This window comes from Enoplosus armatus, chromosome 19 (genome assembly GCF_043641665.1).
Source record: "Enoplosus armatus isolate fEnoArm2 chromosome 19, fEnoArm2.hap1, whole genome shotgun sequence".
NCBI classification, from domain to species: Eukaryota; Metazoa; Chordata; class Actinopteri; order Centrarchiformes; family Enoplosidae; genus Enoplosus; species Enoplosus armatus.
This window is the reverse complement of record NC_092198.1, coordinates 6,930,746-6,951,527: the sequence shown is the minus strand read 5'-3', so window position 1 is coordinate 6,951,527 and position 20,782 is coordinate 6,930,746. Positions and strand designations below refer to the sequence as shown.

The window sequence follows — 20,782 nt, the reverse complement described above, 5'->3', positions numbered from 1 at the left end:
CTTCTCTGCTTCAAAGCTTCCTGTGGAGATTTGTAAAAGTACTTTGGAGGCTTTTCTCAAACTGTTCTCCCTTAATGAGCTCGTTGGTTTCGAAGAGGCGACCGCGTCCTGCTCGTCTCCCCCGTTTGTCAGCAACTTTGACTCAGGACAAATGAAGTTTTAGGCCTCGTCGGTCTCGAAGTGTCGCACTTTATGAAGATGCGCACCAGCGTCCAGAGGTATCCCGCGCGCTATCCATATCTGGCACCAGCGCCTCGCGCAGCAACTGTCAGTCGGTGTGGCGGCTCGAGCTCAACGCTTCTCTTCCCCATAAAAACCGCAGTTGGAGGAGCTTTAAGTACCAGAAAGAAGTCAAATACCCCACGCAGAATCTCCCCGTCCGCACCGGCGCTTGCTTATTCAACTATTTTAAACTGTGACTCATTCCGTCTTGGGTGGGTGGGTGTTTTCTTCCAATACATTGACATCTGGAGTTCATAGTAGGCTGTGCTGTGCGTTTTTGCTATCTGTCTGATGCGTTAATCCATTATCCAGCTGAAGTTCATCCACCGGTTCCAGTGGATGTGTGTTTGTGTGTGTACAGCCCAGCCAACCGGTTTCGGTAAACTTGCCTTTTACGCACGCATTCAGAAGGTTGATGCTGAAGGAGTTGGGGGTGGGAGGCTTATTGCTCACAGCTGTGTGGAGGGGGGCGCGTTGGGCCACTGAGGTTCCTGATAAGGTACAAGGTTTAGTTTACATAGAACCTACAATACGCAGAAGACGAAGTGAACATTGTAGGAACACGTGAAATAATATCTCTGGGAAAGGTACATTTAGTACATTTTACCAAAAATTTTAAGTGAAACATTCCGCCAATGCCATGTGATATTATTTCACTTGTTCCCACAATTTCTCAAATCACATGTAATTTTCTAAACTCTGGAAACAAGTCATTTTCTCATCCCGCTGGCATACCGTTTCACAAAAATACTATTTTAAGAATGACTGGCCGACGTGGAATGCTGTGTAATGGCAGGATGTCAGTGACTTATCAGTCAGAAATGTTGGTCATGAGCTTTTAAGTTGTGACTACAGTCTGTGTGTGTGTCTGTGTGTGTGCCTGCTGTAAATAAACACAAACCCATTCCAGACCTTGATACAAAGAAAGTGATTTAATCAGCACTGTTTCCAACAGCATGGTCAACAAACATCACGGCTTTACAAACTCCTCTAAGTGGTTTATCTTCAACCCAAATACAATTCCAAGGGCAAAAGCAAGTGATAAGAAAGTTTCCAATGGCCACTGCAGGTCAGTCGGCAGGTTTTTGTGGTAGGTAAGCTGGGAAATGTCACATTGCATCAAAGACCTCCAAGCAACTCAAACATTTTGATAATCTCTCGACTTTAATTCCGCAGCTTCAGTGAGGGAAACCTGGCTGCGAGAAACAGTCACGTTGCTGTTTGCAATTACATTTTTGCCTCCATAGACAGAAATGCAGAGAGTAACATACTGCGTGGTGCTGCAGACAGCTTGAGAGGAAACTCTGACGAGAAGAAAATGTTTTATGTCAGAGCACATTTCTGAGGAGTGCAATTCCAGATCATAGTCATGTGTTCCACCTTTTACATTATATTTATTAAAAGCAAATGCATCACTGGAGTTGTTATTCAAGACATTTTCTGTGAAAAGAAAACACAACAATATTGGAATGACTCACTCAAACACAACAATGCAATTAATGTCTAATGGATGTACAGTTTAAAAGAGACCCCCCAAAACATCAACAAAAGCATCTCTAAACTTGAGTTGAGTTGTATCACTTTGATGAACATTTATAGGAATGGTCACATTGCCAGACAATGGCCAGCTTTTCTGACTGGCCACACTGACGCGGCCTCCAATTCACATCAATTAAGTGATAGAACATAAACACTCGAATGAACAGGGCACAGTATTTGACAGTGGCCATGTTTGGGGTGACCTCACATACAAAAGTCAGTCAAAAAACAATAAAACAAAAACAAACACTTGATACTGAAAGCAGATTGATATGGAATGTCATTCCAGAAGATGAAAACAGAGGATAAATTATGAGAAAAACAATGACATTTGAAACATACCCAAACAAATTTCACTACGTCATCTGTGCATTTACAATGCCTGTCAGTAGTGCTAGCACTGAAGTTAAGACGTGTAAGTAGTCAGTTAAAAACACACATCTTCCACTGGGACACATTTGGAGCTGCCTTTCAGATAATAGTTACATTTGTCACAAAAATAAAAGATAGCTTGAGGGATGACAAAGACATTTTAAATAAATAAAGCTGTCTGTATATCAGATAAGCATGGGAGCAGCATCGTCATACATACAGATCTAAGTTACAGCGTGCTCAGAGATCGGTGTCGGCGCTGATTCACATGAAAGCACTTGTGAGTGAGAATGACTGGGGGAAAAAAAAAAAAAATCACACATGTTGCTCATTAGCTTATAGAAATGTAAAAGACACTGGGCTCAAGTTTTTGAGTGCAGGTGTAAACAGTAAATAAGGCTGAAAAATATTTCTAGAAAATAAGCAGTAAAAAATATTCCTTAGTCTTGCTCCCTGGGATTCTTTCCCTGTTAACTTTTTTCTTTTGGAACATCTGCTTTGCATTTTAAGAGAAAAAGGTAGAAAACATATCTATACATATATATCCTTTGGTTAGGGAAAGAACCCAATATTCTATACTCTCTATTCAAGTAAAAGTGATTAGAAAACAAGCCATCAGATAAATACATATGGAGTGAACATGCTAATGTTACTCCCGTGAAGTAATGTATCTCTCTTTGAGGTTTGGGATGCTACTCTAAGGCAGCATCATCAACTTCGGGATAAATAATATTTACATATATAATTTTTTCCTCTTGTGTTCATCACAGCAAATGGCTATGATCAGACTTCTTTTTTCTTAAAGCGCACAAGTAGGAACTCGTGGCAAAAATCTGTTTACTTTGCTCTAGGTTGTTTGAATTACAAAAGAAACTCCACGTTGTTGTTATTATTGCACAAATAAGATACACATTCAATGTGCACACAGGAATAAGACTTGAAGTTAGGCCGATGAAGTCACAATAAGTTAGGACAAACTGAAAGGCTCTGAACGCACTTGGAAACAACGGACACGTACAGAAGGATGAGGGTGATTTTGTTCTTCCTCTGCAATTGGTGGAATCAGCCGGACAGGTCACAGACTGCACACGGGCTAATGAGCGATGCTAGTGTGCAGATTTCAAAATAGGGTGCACCTGCGAAGATTTTGGTTCTGTTGAGTCCAAAGTAGTCTGATATGAAGAGATATGGCGAAGTGGGCTTCGAGAGACTGGCTCAGAGGAAGATGAGGGACAAAAAAAGGGGATATCAGAAAAGAAAAGGTAAAGTAAGGCAGGGACAGTGAGTTGGAAGCAGGAAGGGGATGATGTGGCTCAGTCCTGAAGCAGGCTCTCCTCAGCCATCCACCCGAGCGAGGGTAGAGGCTGTTCGCGTCTGGAGTACTTCAGCTGCAGCAGGTCGCCCACTTCACTGATGGCCTCCAACGCCTGGCAAAAGAACAGGAGCAGTGCTATTAATCTGACTCTAAAAAGATATTATTCATGTCAATCAAAATAAAGTGAAGGTAGCCAGACAAGACGAGCCAAACAATCAAATAAAACCCCTCAAGATGAGCAGATTACACACATAGCACAACTTGAAAGAGGATTGCTATTGTAGATGATAAATGAGGTGATGAGCCTTGATCACACTTGGGTTTTCAAGCACTAAACATGACAGAAGGCTCCCTGCATGAACCACAACTGAGCAGAAACTCCTCCACTTCTTTCCACAAGAGACTGTATCAGCGTTGCAACACTGCAGGGCACCTGGAAACAATTTACCTTCCTCCTGACCTTTTTTCTGATTCCATGGTTTGAGAAATAGCGAGGGCTGGCTTTTCCAAAGACGGAAAAAGCGGCTCCTCGAAGTGCTCTACAAAGGCAGGCTGATGCCCTTTAAATGGACTATTACAAACGGTGCTGACATGCTCCTCAGTAAGATGAATGAAGTGTCTTTGGAGAGACAGAGCAGCTCAAATAAAAGTCTCCGTCTGAGCCACGCTTTAACACTTGGAGACAGCTTGGCCCTCCAAGTTCCTTTATAATAAAGGACATATTGGGAGCCTTTATTATTCAACAGGCACACTCGCACTTTGAGCTTGTGGACAGACACACATACTTGTGCATAGAAAACAGTCAGTCAGCAGTCAATCAACAACTGAAAAAAGCCTACTGAGTGCTTGGATCCATGATCACCCATGAATCCACACAAACTCTTATATCATGTTGAGGATAAAATGAAGTCTTCAGCAATAAAAGTCCGTCCTTTAACAACATCCCTCAGTAGTGAAGACAGACTCTGAGTAGAGATCAGATGTCTTTCTCTTTACATCTCAGATGATAAATAAAGACCAAATGGCAGTTTATGCAAGTTGGAAGAGAAACTAGAAACTAGTTTTACTCATCTCCCCAAAGACAGAAAAATGTGACCATCTTACCGATCCAGTGATAGTGGAGCAAATGCAAATATTCTTAGCGGCCTTTTTTACCGTTTGTGCTAACGTTTTGCCAACAACACCCAGATGTTTAAAAGCCAATTAACCATTTTAAAGTAATTTTCTTGCTGATTTTGCAAGTGGAAACTGCCTACACAATGTAGAGTAAAGAGAGTTCTCTTATGGAAAGACATCTGAGAAAGGCTTCTGCCATAAGAAAGTGAAGAGAGAAATAGCAATAAAATGTAAAGGAACTGCGGATGATGTTATCCGTCATCAGTCACAGTCCCTTGCAGTGATTCAAAATAAAACTGGACTAATTATAGAACCCATTGGGCAACTTACCGCGTCAAGCATCTCTCTGGTATGGGCAGCCGAAACGCAGAAACGTGCTCTCGACTCGATGATGGGTGTTGCTGGGAAGCCGACGACCACTGTGCCGATGTTTCTCTTCAGCATCTCCCGACCAAATGCCCTGGAAAGCAACAGCGACATTAGACACGGGGCGACACTTAACAAATCTAACTGATGACCTGACTTCTCCCCCACCAACATCATCATCACCATATCTTAGATGGTGTGCTCTCTCCAATGTGTGAAACTGAAATCACAAAACAGCTTTCCACACACTACGTCAGATTCTATTTGGAGAAAAGTAAAATAATTCGATGGGGAGGAGAATCACATACCCAATTTTGGCAGGCATATAGAGCATCATGGGTACTACGGGCGAGTCATCATTGCCGTAGATGATGAAGCCCATGTCGCGGAGTTTCCTGCGGAAGTAGGTGGTGTTCTCTGATAGCTGTCTGAGGCGATCAGCACCTGGAAAGGGCAGATAAACAGAGGGATGTTTCAATATTATAATATATTACTATACATTATATATATTAATATATATTTAACATGGGCATAAGCCTGTTGCTCAAACTTGGGTGGACACCAGTAAAATCATTATTATTATTCTACTTTACTGTAACTGTAGCTCAACCATGAATCAAGAATGAAAACTATTTCCACAAAAAAAACAAAACAACTATTGTTTTGTTGCAATTAGAAAACCTCGATATGTTTGCATCTCTTAGCTTTGTTGATTAAAGCCCCTTCTTGCCCACACAGGTGTTTTCTCTTAATCTGTCTGATTAGACCTCTTCTCATCAGCTCTGTGTGTGTACGCTCACGTACACACTGTTCTTGATTGGCGTTTTCCCTCACTCTCCCATTGCACCTGTCAGGGCGCGACAACATTTATTATAGATTAGTACATGAAGTTTGGTGACCTCACGCAGCTCCAGGCAACCTGTGCAGAGGTCTAATCAGCCACAATAAGTGAAAACACCTGTGGGGTGCGCAGCTCCTACAACGCTACTTTTAGTTATTATTTATGCTTGTAAGCCTCATAAAACTGTATTATCAGCTCTTGTTGAGAGGCCAAGTGAAGGAAACAACATGTACTTTGCAGTTATCCACCACTGATGATATCTGCATTCTTCTATTTAGACTGCTTTTAAATGGCAGAACATGAATATTATCTGATGGCACAAGCCCAAGTTAGTCTAATAAAACTGGTCCAAGGTGCAGTTAAGAAGTCACAATTACTGAGCCAAGTCCTGCTCCGGTAACAATGTCAACCAAAAAAAACAACACAAAGTCCACAGGAGTAAACACCATGCCTTACGCTTATTTGGAGACAGTCCCACACCACTCGCCTTTGAAGACAAGCAGGACTCTTTAAAGTCGAGGTCAAGGGGCTGAAAGTAAACAGGCATCAATCCTCACGTGTCAGTCTGATGCACACTGTGGATTCACTCGCTGAATCCTCGGGGCTGAGCCTCCAGAGATAGCATCTTGACCAAACAAATAACCATATGGCACAAAGCGCCAACAGCAACGCACATCTGCCTGGCTGTGCTGAAAAACAGCACAAACACCACGGCTTCAAAGCACCCCGAGACACAACACAGTCTGACATTATATTTATCCAGACATTTTTTTTTCTCCACCGTCAAGGAATCCAAAGCTATTCTCAGCACTGAATGATCAGTTGGCAAAAAGAACAGTAACATATATGATATTCAGACATTTTGCTTTTCGAGCCCTTTAGCATTGTTTTCATATTGAAGAAACCTTCGCCCCGTCTTGTGCCCTTATTTCCCCATCCACACATTTGATTGATGTAAGCTTCAAACAACAAATGTCCATTTTGATGCAGGCCTATGCCGGGAACCATGAGCAGCCATCCTTAGCGACTTGAACGCAGCAACAAACTGTTAGCAGGCAGCTCAACTGTCACTTCGACTTTGTGTCAGTGTCTGAATCTTCAAAGGCCTGAATTTCAAACAGTGACAGGGCTGCAACCAATCACACTGCCATTGTTAGTGTTCTACAAGGAAAACTGGGATATGTTATAAGGTCAGCTAGTCTGGCCTCCACTTCTCAAAAAAGAAAGAGTTGATGACATTATGGAACATTCACACTATAAAAAGGTTTCTCCAGGTGTTTACTCCAGTACCTAATGACTGAACGAGCAAGGTAATCTGATCTTATATCAGCATTTTAAGGGAGACTGCATCAATCAAGCCCCATACAGAGCCAATGGGTGCCGCCCTGCAAGAAAAACAAGACTTAGTGATCTGTTTGTGTGTGTAGGAGATGAGTCCAACAGGGTTTGATCTGCGCAGATCTCTGGCCCTAAGCACCATGCTGCTTTGTACCCAGCGTGAAGGCAAAGAGGCACACACACACAAAGACACACAAAGACACACAAAGACACACACACACACACACACACATCTGAAAGCCATAAAAAGGGAGAGGGGAGAAGAGTCAGCATACCACCACTTCAAGACCTTCCATCAGCCTGGGCTGAATCGGCCAGAGGAAGGGAACTGTGCTCCCATCAGTTTTAAAAATGCACAGCCCGAAAGATAGAGACAGGAGGAGGCTGCTGTAGAGGACTACAGAGAGACCTTCAAATATGCAAAAAACATGCTGAAGAGACACAATCAACCTGCAGGTTTTATCTTACAATCATCAGATTGGGTAGTGGAAAAAAAACAACTTTTTTTTTTTACTTTTAAGAGAAACTCTTCACCTTACAAAAGTGTCTCTCAAAAACGGAACTCAACATCTCAAAAAACAAACAAAGTTTTTCTTAGACGATGCGGTTTTACTTGAAAAATAAGATCATGTGACATTCTAAAATATAAATTACTATTACTGACATTTGCATCCAGCTTTGTAGTTGCAAGTGACATGGTGAGGTATGAAGGGCATGGCCCTGTGTGGCATTTACATTATATCTAGAACTGGTTTACACATGCCATACAGTTTGATAAGGCTGTCTTATACGCCTTTATTTACTGGTAAATAATTGCCAGTTGGCCATAGATAGTAGCCTTTATCACTTGGCTAGGAGTGAAACATTTCCAAGATAAACAAGCACACTCAGCAGGAAGGAGTCAAAGTACAAAAGGTGGCAAAGCTGAAAGAAAGAAAGAAAACAAATGTCTGTCAACCAGTCATCTGCTACAGACCTGTGTAGTCTGAGCCACAGGCTTATACTGCCATCTTGTGTTCACTGATGGAAAGTCATGGCAAATACAAGGCATGCTGCAACTTCACATTTCTACTTGCTCTGTGTATCTTGTCCACCCAGAGGTCTCTGCATATCTTCTGCGAATGGTAACCATTGTAAAAGATGTCCATCTCCCTGCTATCTTTAAGACCGGATAGTGATTCAAGCTCCCTTTTTTTAACGGGTGCCCTCTCTTCTCATTACACAACGCTAATGCAAATGCAGAGATGCACTTTTAAATTGATTTGTGTCACTTTCTGACACTTACCCAGTGTGATCCCATCCTCTCCCATGATGATCTTCATAGAGGTGATTATCTGCTGGGCCACGGGAGGGGACATGGAGGTGGCGTACAGGGCACTGTGAGAGTGGCGCCGCAGGTAGTCGATCAGCTCCTGACAGAGAAATTACATTGAAGTTGCTTTTATTTTCTAATAACAACGGGGACGCAATACATTTAATTTGGTTAGTGAGCCAATATAGAAGACGGTCGCATGATACAGGACAGAAAAAATTATAAAGAGAGACAATTGTTCCAACATAGCAGCACTGATGGATAAAATCAGTAGATATTAATACAATTCGGGCTGACTGCTTATTAACATACTAATTGAAGCAGCCAACGATGAAATTTTAGACTTTCTGTAAAAACATAATCTTGATGAAATGAAAACCAAGTAATGCAAACTTTGCTATTAAGGATACTGATTACTGATGGTGGGTAAAACTACATTTTTAATGCAGGTCTTCTGTATTAGAGAAGAGATCATCTGTGCATTTTGGGCAATTTAGCCAGTCATTTCTGTTTTTAAGTGCTGCTGAAGATGTAGTTCTATCTTGTGACTGTGTGCTTGTGCTTGCTCTGTATTTGTATATGTATAAATAATTTATATCTTTCTTAACCTAGACCAACTGAAGTAGCCTTGTTTCGGTTCTACTCTGACTGAATATGAAAAGACAAAAACAGGAAGCTAAATGTACCACTGCTGGTAAACAGCGTTGATCAATATCAAGAGTGAATGACTCACAATGTGCTGGGTCTCAGCAGTGGGGAAATTGCTAAGGTCCCTACAGAATATGACTAAGCTCTCCACCTACTGTAATTCGCATGCTACATTATCCCTTACAACAGAGAAGGCATCATATTCCATTGCCTTAGTTTTACCTGTGCAAGAGTTCACCCACCTTTTTGCCTCCAATGTATCCTCCGGCAGCACCGAAGCTCTTGGTGAATGTTCCCATCATGATGTCGACATCTTTGGGATCTAGGCCAAAGTAGTCCACCACTCCTCTGCCGTTAGGCCCCAGGGCCCCGATACTGTGGGCCTCATCCAGGTACAGGTAGGCCTTGTAGCGCTTCTTCAGAGCAATGACCTCTGGCAGACGCACGACAGACCCCTCCATGCTTCAGGACAAGAAAACGATGTAAAAATCAACAGAGTAGTTCCGCGACTCATCTATAGTAATGACATGCTTAGACCTAAAAAAGAAACCGTATATTTGAATGTGGTGAGCTTTCTTGCTCCCTAATCAATATTTTGATATAATATTTAGATTGATCTAACCCTAACCCTAACATCAGAAAGTGTCTGTAATTGAGGGAGTGTGTGACCTGCCTAACCTTCGTTTAGTTCTGTAAGTGTAGGTGTTATTGTCTGTGTAGGCACTGTCTGTTTTAGCAGTTGAAGCGTTTACTTTGAAAAATCCCAGTGGAAATGAAACCTCATTATCATTGCATTAGTAAAGGGCATTGAGTGTGTCAGGCAGACACTCCAAGAACTGTAGTGATCAACAGGATTGATTGCCTTTATAGTAAGTACACTTACAAGGAATACATTATGCTTAAAAGGAGAGAGGACACACTTCCACATTGCCATTATTTTTCTATATTTAAACAAAATGATATAAGGGTGAGTGTGATTGTTGGCATCATGGCTAAGAATCAGTGTCGGTAAATGTTCCTACACTGAACTCTAATCTGCTGAAATATTGCTTCACCTATCTTATAAAAGTGCTGCATTGCTTTACTGCAAATTAATTTGCTGCTACAGTGAAAATGGGGACATGGTCACACCATAAAAAGAGCCTTTAGCCTATGGCAGGCTTAGTAAATCAATACATTTGCATTGTGACACCACAAGGTCTTAAATAAGTAACACTTCCACTGCTGGTGATCAAAGACACTTTGTTCTGGAAGAATATAGTGAAATGCTGTACACTACTATCAGTTTGAAAGTTTTCTCAAAAGTACATATAAAAAAAAAGCATTGCCAGTCAAATAAAGATTGACTCCTGACACAGAAAACTGCGGGTGTCAAGTAATTGGCAGTAAACAGAGTGTAATGTGATACAGCAGTGGTATAAAAACACTTACACTGAAATTAAAAAAACAGAAGAAACAGAAACTTAATTAGCTAAGTTAGCTTAATTATCTAGATCAGGCAATTTTCAAGCCGTTATGTTTGTGAGTGTGTGTGTGTGTGTGCGTGTGTGTGTATGCGTACCCAAATGTGTGTGTGAGAGAAAGATTATTGTGCATACCTGTAAATGCCCTCCACCACTATGAGAATTTTCTTCCAGGGTCGGTGCGTTCTCGGCTGCCCGTGTACGATAGCGTCTCTCAGCAGCTTCTCCAGGCTTTGCATGTCTACAATACAGAGACAAGACTGTTGTCTAAGGACAGATTTTATTCCCCTAAAGTAATATGAGAGCTCTCTTTAATTAATGGATGAGTGTCAATATTTTATGATCACAACCCTTGGAAGCATTGAGAGTGTTTTCTTAGCAGTCAGCCTGTCTGGTTCGTGGTAGCCGACTGTGAGCTTGGATATAAGTCAGGATCTCTGGTGACCGTGTGTCTGTGTGTGTTCGTCCTGAACCAAAAACATCCCACCACACCCACTACTGTGTGATTCAATATAGTCAATAAGAGAAAGACAAGGCGGTAGTGAAGTAGTACAACAAGTGTTGAAAAGAAACATTTGCATTGAGTGAAGCAACTTGCTGTAACTCACACCCATGTTAAATGTATTTGCACTCCCATTGGGTAAAGCTAAATCCTGTCTCATGGTGTTGAAAGAGCCATTTTAGCCACTTTAATCCTATGTGTTCTGTGTTGTCTTAGTCCCAATTACATCTAGCTGTTCTTTGGTGTGGTGCTCATTATTGGAAGACACCCACTGTTGTGTTTGTAGACCCGAATTGTGGAGGCAGACAGGCGAGCACCCAGCACCAGCGACGCGTGATTCAACTCGTCGCTCAGAATAAGACAGCCCTAAAATGAGAAGAAAAAAAAACAAAACATTTTTTAAACTACTGTTGCAGAGTTTTGAGAGTCTTAGCTGGTGATCTCTACATCAGGAGAGCAGCAATCCCTAAATAGCAGGAAAAGTCAAACACTATTCAGTGAGAAATATGCAACTCTCTTTAGAGCTTTTCTTGCATACTTGTAGCACCCCTGGATTTCACATGCTGGAGTTTTTTTTTCTGGAGTGTTGAGCAACAACTCTGATTATTCCTCTTTGAGGAAGACTGAACTGAAGGTTGGTTCAGGCTTCATCGGGTTAAGCTTTTCATATGAACCTTTAATACTCTGTCACTAAGCATACCTGTTTCCATGAATATGTTTTATATATGGTTTCTGCCCTCAGACAAGAAGCAAAAAGTCATACAAGCACCCTGTTCTTTTTCATTTAGCAAATAATACTCATTATGTAATTGTGTAAATTGAGAAATAATGATCCCATATAAAATATGATTGTTTTCTATTAAAACTGAAATGGTTAGTACAGACAGTGAAAACAATAAAAAGCCATAATAACCTGCTGAATAACAAACAAGATTTTGAGTATAAGCTTCTCATACAAACAAGAGTTTGATATCCACATGCACTGATCATAACCAGGCAAATATATTTCCAGGATGGGAATATTTTCTCATTATATCATAAATATTGTGGACCACCTCTGTAAGTCAAACATTAAGACAGGTCACACCATTTCCTCAGGTCAATGAATAAACAAGCTTGTTGCACAACAAACAATTATAGCGTGACATAATGATGTGAGCTAGCAGAAAAGTGACAGGCACAGTTAAGAATTTATGAGCCCTTGTGACAGGGGCGGCGACTCAAATCTTTACGGTCTCGCTGTAAGTTTCTCTTTGCCCGCTTTATTTTTTCCCTCTTGTGGTTATCAGGAAACGTGTTCTTTGACTCACAAGGTACACACGCCAAGCATCTCAGATTTCTACTTCCTGTTCAAGCGACATTGGCAGGGGAAGAAAAGAGCAACTAAGGATGCAAGTGAGGACTGGTATGTGTGATTTGTTGGGTTTAGGACAACAGTGGCTGGGTCAAATATCAATCTCCGACACCCTGTACTCAGAATGTTTTGAAAGCTTTGGGCGGAAACTACTGTGTTGTAGAACAGTCTGAACTCTTCAAGCTTGGCCATACATCAGAAAATTGAGCTTGTTCTCACTTTACACAGGAAACAGTGTTTTTCCTTAACAGTAAAACTGTTGATGGCACTACAGGGGCCAATGTAACTAAAAACACACCTTTAAAAGTAATCAAATCAAGAGGAACAGGACAAAAAACAAAGAAAGGAAGAGAATAAAATTCCATACCTTCCCGGTGAGAGCAGGAATGTTCATGGAGTTGGTTGCAAAGCCCATGCCAAAAGCCATAGATGACTCAACACCCAGGAACCTGGCAACCAACTGCTCCAGCTCCTCGTGGATGTCCAGGTTCCCTAGAAACAACATGATCGCAGTTTAACTACAACTTCCTATCAGTGTACTGTAACTTGCAGAGTTGTCTTATGGGAGAAACAAACAGTGAGGTCAGTCCACTTTCCTTGAAGGTTACCTGTCAAGTTTTTCACCTATAGTAGATATACTATATATATATACGCAATACACAGTCCTACCAATGGTGTCACACTATTCCACTGATCAACAGGTGGCGGGAGCACGCCAAGATGTGCGACAATGCACCAGCAAAAGCAGGGAAGAATAAGACTGCAAGCTATTAAACATTTAAAAATTGGCTTTGCAAATGTTTTATGGGGAAAGAAATGCAGCCAAGCTGCCCAGGCCAAAAGGAGGCTTCGGCAAACTAGGTGCTGAACTTCAAAGCTTTCACAATGCATCACTATATTTCATACTTCATCTTTCAGTCCTTTAAAAGCCTGTGGTCTCTGCTGTTCGCTGAAAGAGCAACAGACAAAAGATTGAGCAGACGTAAAAGCACCTATTTCATTATAAATTGACTTCATTTTATAATAAATGCACTCCTGGATGATGACACATTGTGAAAGCTTTTTAAAAAACAGATCTTATGTTCAAAACAACTTGTTTTGACCCTTACCCATCTCACAGCGAGAGCTGCCCACTCCAACTCCGTACTTTTGTGTGGACTCAATAGCAGCTTCGGCACAAGCCCCAGTGTTCTCAGCAAAGCCGAGGTAGTTGTATGAGCCCATATTGATGACGCTCTTCACCACTTTGCCTGTGTGTCTGAGAGAGACAGAGAAAGTCAGACACAGAGAGTTGGTACCCCTGACTCTACCCCTGACTCTAGGTTAATAGAAATAATTATCTTCAAAATGTGTGCCTGTCTGCCTTGGTTTCCTGGCAACCGTTTCCTGCCTCAATGTTATCCTTTAACTTGTTATCATGCTCTGTGATAATATACAATAGTTTATTGTCCTAAGGGAATTCCACTGGCATACTGCACATTATACTGCACATACCAATGAGATAAAAAAAAAAGGAAAAACATGACACAACCTTCACTGCCATCAGGGCAGTTTGTCTGCATACGTATTCATGCAATCTCCCCATTTGTTTTAACTATTTCACAAAAGCCTGAATTAATTTGCCTTGCTAACACCCAATAATATAAATGTTTGCGTATTTTACTGTATGATTGTGTCTTGAGATATTAAGACGTTAAGGCGTTCTCAAAAATGTATTTCCATTTGTGCTGTCTTGATTGTATTATTGTACAGTGTTTGTGTTCAGTGCCATGTGACAGATACTAGTGCTTTCAACATAACCATATGAATCATGACTAACGTCACTCTTATTTTCAGAAATACAAAGGTCAGTGACTTAAAGTGCAAATCAATGAACTTCCTGTTGACCTAAGGATCATGCACACCGAAACACATGCCTCTGGGGCGCGCGCAGGGGGGGGGTAACAGACATGGAACAACAAACACACCCAACCACACCACACCACACCACACCACACCACACCACAACTTACTCGAAGGTCCAATTGTAATCAAGGGAAACTCTCTCCACCAGGTCCATCTTGGCACCGGGGACGCTACAGATGGGTCGGTTCCAGTTGTCTCGAATCCTCATGTACAAGTTCCTGGTGTAAAAGTTCTCAAAGTCCTGATAGAGAGGGACAAAATCCTGCAGGGGAAATGGGAAAGCATAGATGGTTTCTTAATACCACGTCTTGGCAGTTTATTATATTCCAAAGGAGCTATCTTTGTTCTGTGGCAGACAAGGGCACCAGTCAATGATTACTGTTGAAACAGATATAATAGGTGTGACAGAGAGAGTGAAAGACTTGCAGCATTGTGACAGCTAATGTAGCAGGACGTGACTTGTACCACAGTTCTTTTCTAGGATTAGACATCTAAAAATCAAAATGACTTTAACGCATAATAAAAGTAAAGTTCCATCTCTGCTTACAAAACCAAATGGTTTTAAGGTAAAACTTTTCCTTAAATGAAGTATTATAAGTAGTTTTTCAAAGAAAGTCTTGTAATGATTGGTCTGACTGAATGACGGCTTGTACTTGTACTGCATTCAAAAGGGTCTTAAAACTACGTTACCTTCTGCTCCTCTCGCTCCTGAGCCACATGGCACTTCTCTATGTTCCAGTTGCGAAGGAAGTCTCGGAGGTAGCCAAAGATGGTGAGGATGCCGTAGCCCATGTAGGTGAGCACGGCCACCAGTAGAGGAGTCTCCTCAAAGGATTCCAAAAAGGGCTTCTTGTACAAGCTGGAGTTGTGTGTGACATTTTGGTTCTGGGGGACAATAAAGTGAAAGAATGTGTTAGTCTCTACAAGTCACAGTTACAATTGAAATGAAAACATTTTAGCACACAGCTTTTATAGAGTAACCCACATCTATGCCCAAGGCACAGATTTAGGAGGAATAACTCATACCACTTTATGTTGGGAAAAAACACATTCCAGCTGGTGGTTTCTCCTTTAAAAAAGGTAATGGTTTATCTACGCTTCAAGTCTGTTTACTCATTAAGTCTGCCACGCAAGGCAGCCCAATACATTGTGATAGAAAGCAGACCAGACCAATGCAGTATAATCTGGGCACACACTAGACGACAACAGGGCTGATTTGTTAAAATTGTGCTCTTCGTGGAAACAGAGTTGGAAACCTAATAAAGCAGTAAGCACATTAACTCATGGAGACCTAACCATGCCCGTGCCCCAGTGGACCAGTGAGCAGTAAAATGGCCATCAATCCAGGGTTCTAATTCATTGAGTTTTATGAATAGCAATATTGATCTTGGATTATGGGACCATATTAAATGTGGTCAACCAGTGGAGGAGCTCCACAAAAATAAAAATAAAAAACTAGCATCACTTCAAGTTGGACTGTGGACTGGCTGTGTACAAAACCAACCTTAAACAAATGAGGGCGGTCACTCATTACAGGCTCTAGCCTGCAGCTTAGCAACCATACCTCATGTGACCAGTCATGCTTCTCCAAGAAATACCTCTGAGCCCGGGAACAAGAGAGCGCCGCAGTATTTGTGTGGCATATGTGTGTGTGTTAAAAGCCAGTCAAACAGGTCCCTCTCTCTAAAGTTAAAAAGAAATGCTTTAAATGACCCGCAGACTAGGAGCCATGGTTTGCGAACTGTCTCAAACACAGTGAGCACAAAAACACATTCACATCCAAGTACACCACTCGAAGAGACTTTTGCATACTGATGCCAACCACAGCAGCTAAATACAGCTCGACTGATGTCATATTTGCTCAATCTTTTATACCTGCAGAAAACAAACAGGGACTGAGAAGAGGTAGACCTGTGCTATTTGTTTATAGCACCACAACTGTCCCCAGAGGAGCATCCAAGCAAACAAAATCTGCTCTTAGATGTGTATTGCTCTGCAGTTCAAGAGATGATCGTATTGCATTGTATACACAATAAGAAAAGCTTGCACATTGTATGTTTCACATTAGAGTAAATAAGTGAGTGAGTCCTCTCCCCATTAGTTGCCTACTCAATAAACGGCTCATTTTTACTGAGCTATTATTGACACTGCAATCCCAGCTGAAACCTGGTAGTGAGATCATTTATTATTACCTGCTTATAAAATGTGGTAGTCATGTGGCTGCAAATACTTAACTTATTACGTTAACTGATGTCTATTCCATATTTAAACTGGGAATCAAACAAATATCTGATAGCATTATCAGCAGTGATGGTACCTGCAGCTCTGCCTTAACTTCTGGCTGGATGGAGACATGTGCATAAGGATGTAATTGGCATGACAGCCAAAGCATCTGGAACTAATTGTGTAAATCCACTGTATGTTGAAATCAGCAGCCCTGCAGCTATACGCTGTCGCAAGTCTGGAATGTGATGATCCCAAACCTGAGGTAGTGCATTTGTTTTAGTATACACGGTATGTGTGGTTTTTAGATTTATCTTCTGTGTTGAACCTAAACAACTGAAAAAAAAACAAAGGCCTGTGTGTACCCCACCTCCACCACTACACACCGTGTTTTTGGTGCTTTCATTCTACCCTAGGAGGGACCACACCCTTCATAGCCTGGAGACATTCCTCTCTGGCTGAAGTGTCATGTGGAAGAGCAGGCCTGCCCTCCTCTCCCAGGAGATAGACAGACAGCTTCTCTGCTAATAACACAACACAGGGCCCTGGTCTTCTTCATACTAGAGTCTGTGTAAACAGAGACTGGTCTAACTTCACCTCTCACACACACAGGAGCACAGAAACAACAGGGTGTAAGGTTACAAATAAGTTACCACTACAATCCTCCCTGATCAGGTGGCATGTTCCACTAAACAAGAAGTTCTAAAACGCAGGAACAGGTGTAGCCTTCATGGCACATACGACTGGTTACAAGCTAAATTTGCCTTTCGCCTAAAAACCATAATGTTAATAATACGTATAAAGTATTTTCCACGTGATCAGAAATTAAACTACGGGTAGAAAATGGCAACAGCTAACCTAGGTTAGCTTGAAATATGTCGCATTGGAACCAATAGCTAAGATAAGAAATAAAGTTGGACATAGGCCGTTATATAAACCATATAAACCGAACTACTTAGCTTATAGTTACATTATAGTTACATTAATGTAATGCCGTCATATGACTGCAGCTCACACTTGCCACCACGTCTGGTGCCTGCAAATAAAACATACTCCAAAACAAGTATTTATAGCCGCTATATGAACACGTAAAAACAGAACTGAATAACACACCATTTAACATTATTTTCTTAATTAAAACTATTCTACTACACACAACACCGAACACAACAGTGCTTGTTTATGGCCCTCCCCTATCGAGCGGTTGACGGTTGGGCCTTACCTTCTCCCTGGGGCGACGATACTTCTGTGGCTGCTGAAACAGGCAGTGGTTCTTCACGAAGCCATTTTTACTCGATTTTCTACCATTTGAGGTCCGGTGACAGGTGTCTCCGTTTAGCAGCTTGTTCGCGGAGCTTTCCGTCATATTTGTCGACCGATTGCGACTGGGAATTTCACGATAAGAAGTTGGCCAACTTAAGTAACGTTGGTCGTGAAGTCATGTATGAGCTGAAGAAGGAGACGGATTAAACGCCCACTCTGCGCAGTGACCGCACGAGCCTGCCGGAAATCCACGCCCCTGAGCAGTTTCATTGGCCAACACTGTAACTCCAGTACAAAGATCGTCTATATTAGAATGATTCATAACTCTAACCAGGGTTGTAGAAAACATTGAGGATACACACGCTGATATCTTTCGTATTTCGCCTCTTGTGGGGAATTTGGTTTTATTTTTAGCAACTAGGGGCAGTCTACATTCGACAAGAAAATATTTACTGATTTCTGTATTTCTAAAACTCTCTTTTAGGTCAATAAATGAATAACAGATTCATTATTTTTCCACCATTATATTGCTGTGCAAAATAGAGCTTACATGATATTTTTGGCAATGTGTATATTTTAATTTTGCACTCTGTAGCCTATATTTGCACTCTTTCCTACTTTGTACTGTTACTTCTACAGCTGCCTTACGTTATCAATGCATATTTTAATAGTTGTTTTATACTGTTTCTGCAACACTAAAACACCTTACATGGTTTTCTTTTGTCCATCTTAACAGTTAAATCTGAGTATGTTGTCACGTTAAGATGAAACAACAATTATCGTTAGCACTCAACAATAAAATGATCAGGAGTCCAACTCCTCACAGGAGCTGTTCTTGTATGATAATGTTTATAGCACGTTTATGTTGGACAGTGTGAGAGCTCTTACTGTATTCTCAATCTTTGCTAGGCGTCACCCGCTTCTTCAGCGTGGGACGTCCTAAAGCCAAGCCCATGGAAATAACCCACAATAACCTTTGCTTACAGGCGTCAGCTGAATACTCTTTTCCAGTGACGCTATTTCTCACCTGGGCTGGGAAGATGCTTAACGAGGGTCAAGGGACTCAAGGCCATCTCCAAGGTGGTTCCCACAGGAAAAAAGGATTGGAAGAATGACAAAGCTACACTGAATTGTCTTCACCCATGTAGTATTTCAGATGGTAAAATGTGTACTTAACAGCTAAGGAAAGTTTCTCACCTCTTTCCCGAAGCTTTTGTGTTTGGCTTTGAAATATTTGAATGGATTATGTGACTGTTTTAATTGCCCAGTAACATAAAGGGAAACATAACATGTCAGTGATTGAGTCTATGGCCCTGCTGTTAAAGTGTAACCTGTGACATTGGACCTTTTAGCTGAGCCCCATCAGGCTATGGAAACAACATAATATTTTTATCTCAGTAAGTAATTCATTACATATATATAATGGATTTATTGCATTATGGCCTGTGTTTCCTTTTTACTTCATGGTGCCCTACAGGATTAGAGGGCTGCCAGTGTATTTATTTCAGGTACATGTGGGAGTGGGAGAAGACTTCTGGTGTGAGAGAATGCAACAACAAAAGGAAGGTTTCCTGGAGTCACGGCCAGGATTTTGCGGTGGACCTCCAGGTTGTACTTCCTGTTCTTTTCCTGTTTGGTAAATATAGTCTTGTGAAACGTGCCTGTCTGCACGGCCCCTGCTGTGTTTGCGTGTGTTTCAGATAAAGTATGGCTGTTGTATAACACTATGCCCCTTCTTTGTGTGTTTGTTTGTGTGTTGGGCGAATTTTATTTACATGTATAGATAGTGAAAATGCTGTGCAGACTCTTAAAAAGTGACACAGTGCTTGTCTGCTGTGTGTTTCTGCACCTTTCTGTCTTTGCTGCTGTGACTTGTAAATTTCCCCACTGTGGGATAAATAAAGTCTATCGTAACAGCTCTATAGTTCCATAAACCTACTCCACTTTCAACCTCCTAGATGGCACTGTTGGGCCACACAGAGGTTGAGCTCATCAGACTTATGATCAGAGGTTACGCTGGTGCCGTGGGTTACAGCTCAGTGTTTGGTGTCATTGGTGTGCCACTCAGTGTTCCTAGGGTGTGACATCCATGATTAAGACATTAATGATAACATCTGATGATTTCATTCTCTAATCAATTTTCAAGCCATTCCCTTTTGTTTCCTCTCAAGGTTGTAACATTGAGTGTGGAATAATGAAACATTAGTCTGACCAGCTCTTGCCAATGTGCACAAAGGCAGTTAAGCTCCCATCCTTTCCAACCCTGATAAAGGTGATAAGGATCCAGTTTTAATAGGATCAGAGGCAGGGTTAAAAGGAAAGAGGATCTGCTCTCATTGATACAGACAAGGAGTAGGGAGCTTTAATAGTGACTGGAATTCATTCTGATAAGACTGTGAAAATCCTACTGACCAATAATGTGCTATTTATATGTTCTGGATGTGAACAAATCAATTATTATGTTGCTGTTCTCAGCAGGGCCATATGCAATAATAATGCAACATCTAGCATGTAAAGAACAAGAGCAGGTGGAGTCAACAGGTACAGTCTGAAGACATTTCACCAGTAATCAAAAAGGCTTTGTGAGTTCTGATGAAGTGACAGGCAATTGATGTAATCTCTAAAATAACATAATTTCCCTTGTTTTACAACAGTTACATATCACATAAACAAGGCTGGATTAACAATATTTGCAATAATTTGCCATAACTTTATTTAATGCATAACTCCATAAATTCATATATCCATGTAGGTTTATTGGCTCTGTACTTTACTCTGTGTCGTGATTCGAATCACGGTGTAGCATACGGAGAGCTGATGTTACAGGAAAGGTCATTTGCTATCTCCACAACTGGAGCCATGAAAGAGCGACAGCAAACGCTAACTATAATGCAGGAGTGTGTGGGAGCTGCCGGTGACTCAGCAAGTGCTGAAATAATGAAATGTGTCTTGTAGGAGTCAGTGGTAACGTTAGCAACCTGGCTAACTAACTTCCACTTTCCG

The 20,782-nt window shown here is 41.4% G+C and overlaps 1 protein-coding gene across 1 annotated transcript; it reads right to left on the bottom strand.

Annotated features, from left to right (window-relative positions):
• Positions 1-1,139: 1,139 nt before the first annotated feature.
• Positions 1,140-17,927, bottom strand: sptlc2b (serine palmitoyltransferase, long chain base subunit 2b). Its single transcript, XM_070925554.1, has 12 exons — positions 17,739-17,927; positions 14,984-15,178; positions 14,401-14,555; positions 13,498-13,646; positions 12,756-12,880; positions 11,307-11,400; positions 10,668-10,773; positions 9,312-9,531; positions 8,395-8,521; positions 5,239-5,374; positions 4,895-5,024; positions 1,140-3,560 (listed from the first exon to the last, which is right to left on the bottom strand). The coding sequence occupies exons 1-12, from the start codon at positions 17,880-17,882 to the stop codon at positions 3,447-3,449; spliced, it is 1,695 nt and encodes a 564-aa protein (XP_070781655.1). The 5' UTR covers positions 17,883-17,927; the 3' UTR covers positions 1,140-3,446.
• Between the last annotated feature and the right edge of the window lie 2,855 nt (positions 17,928-20,782).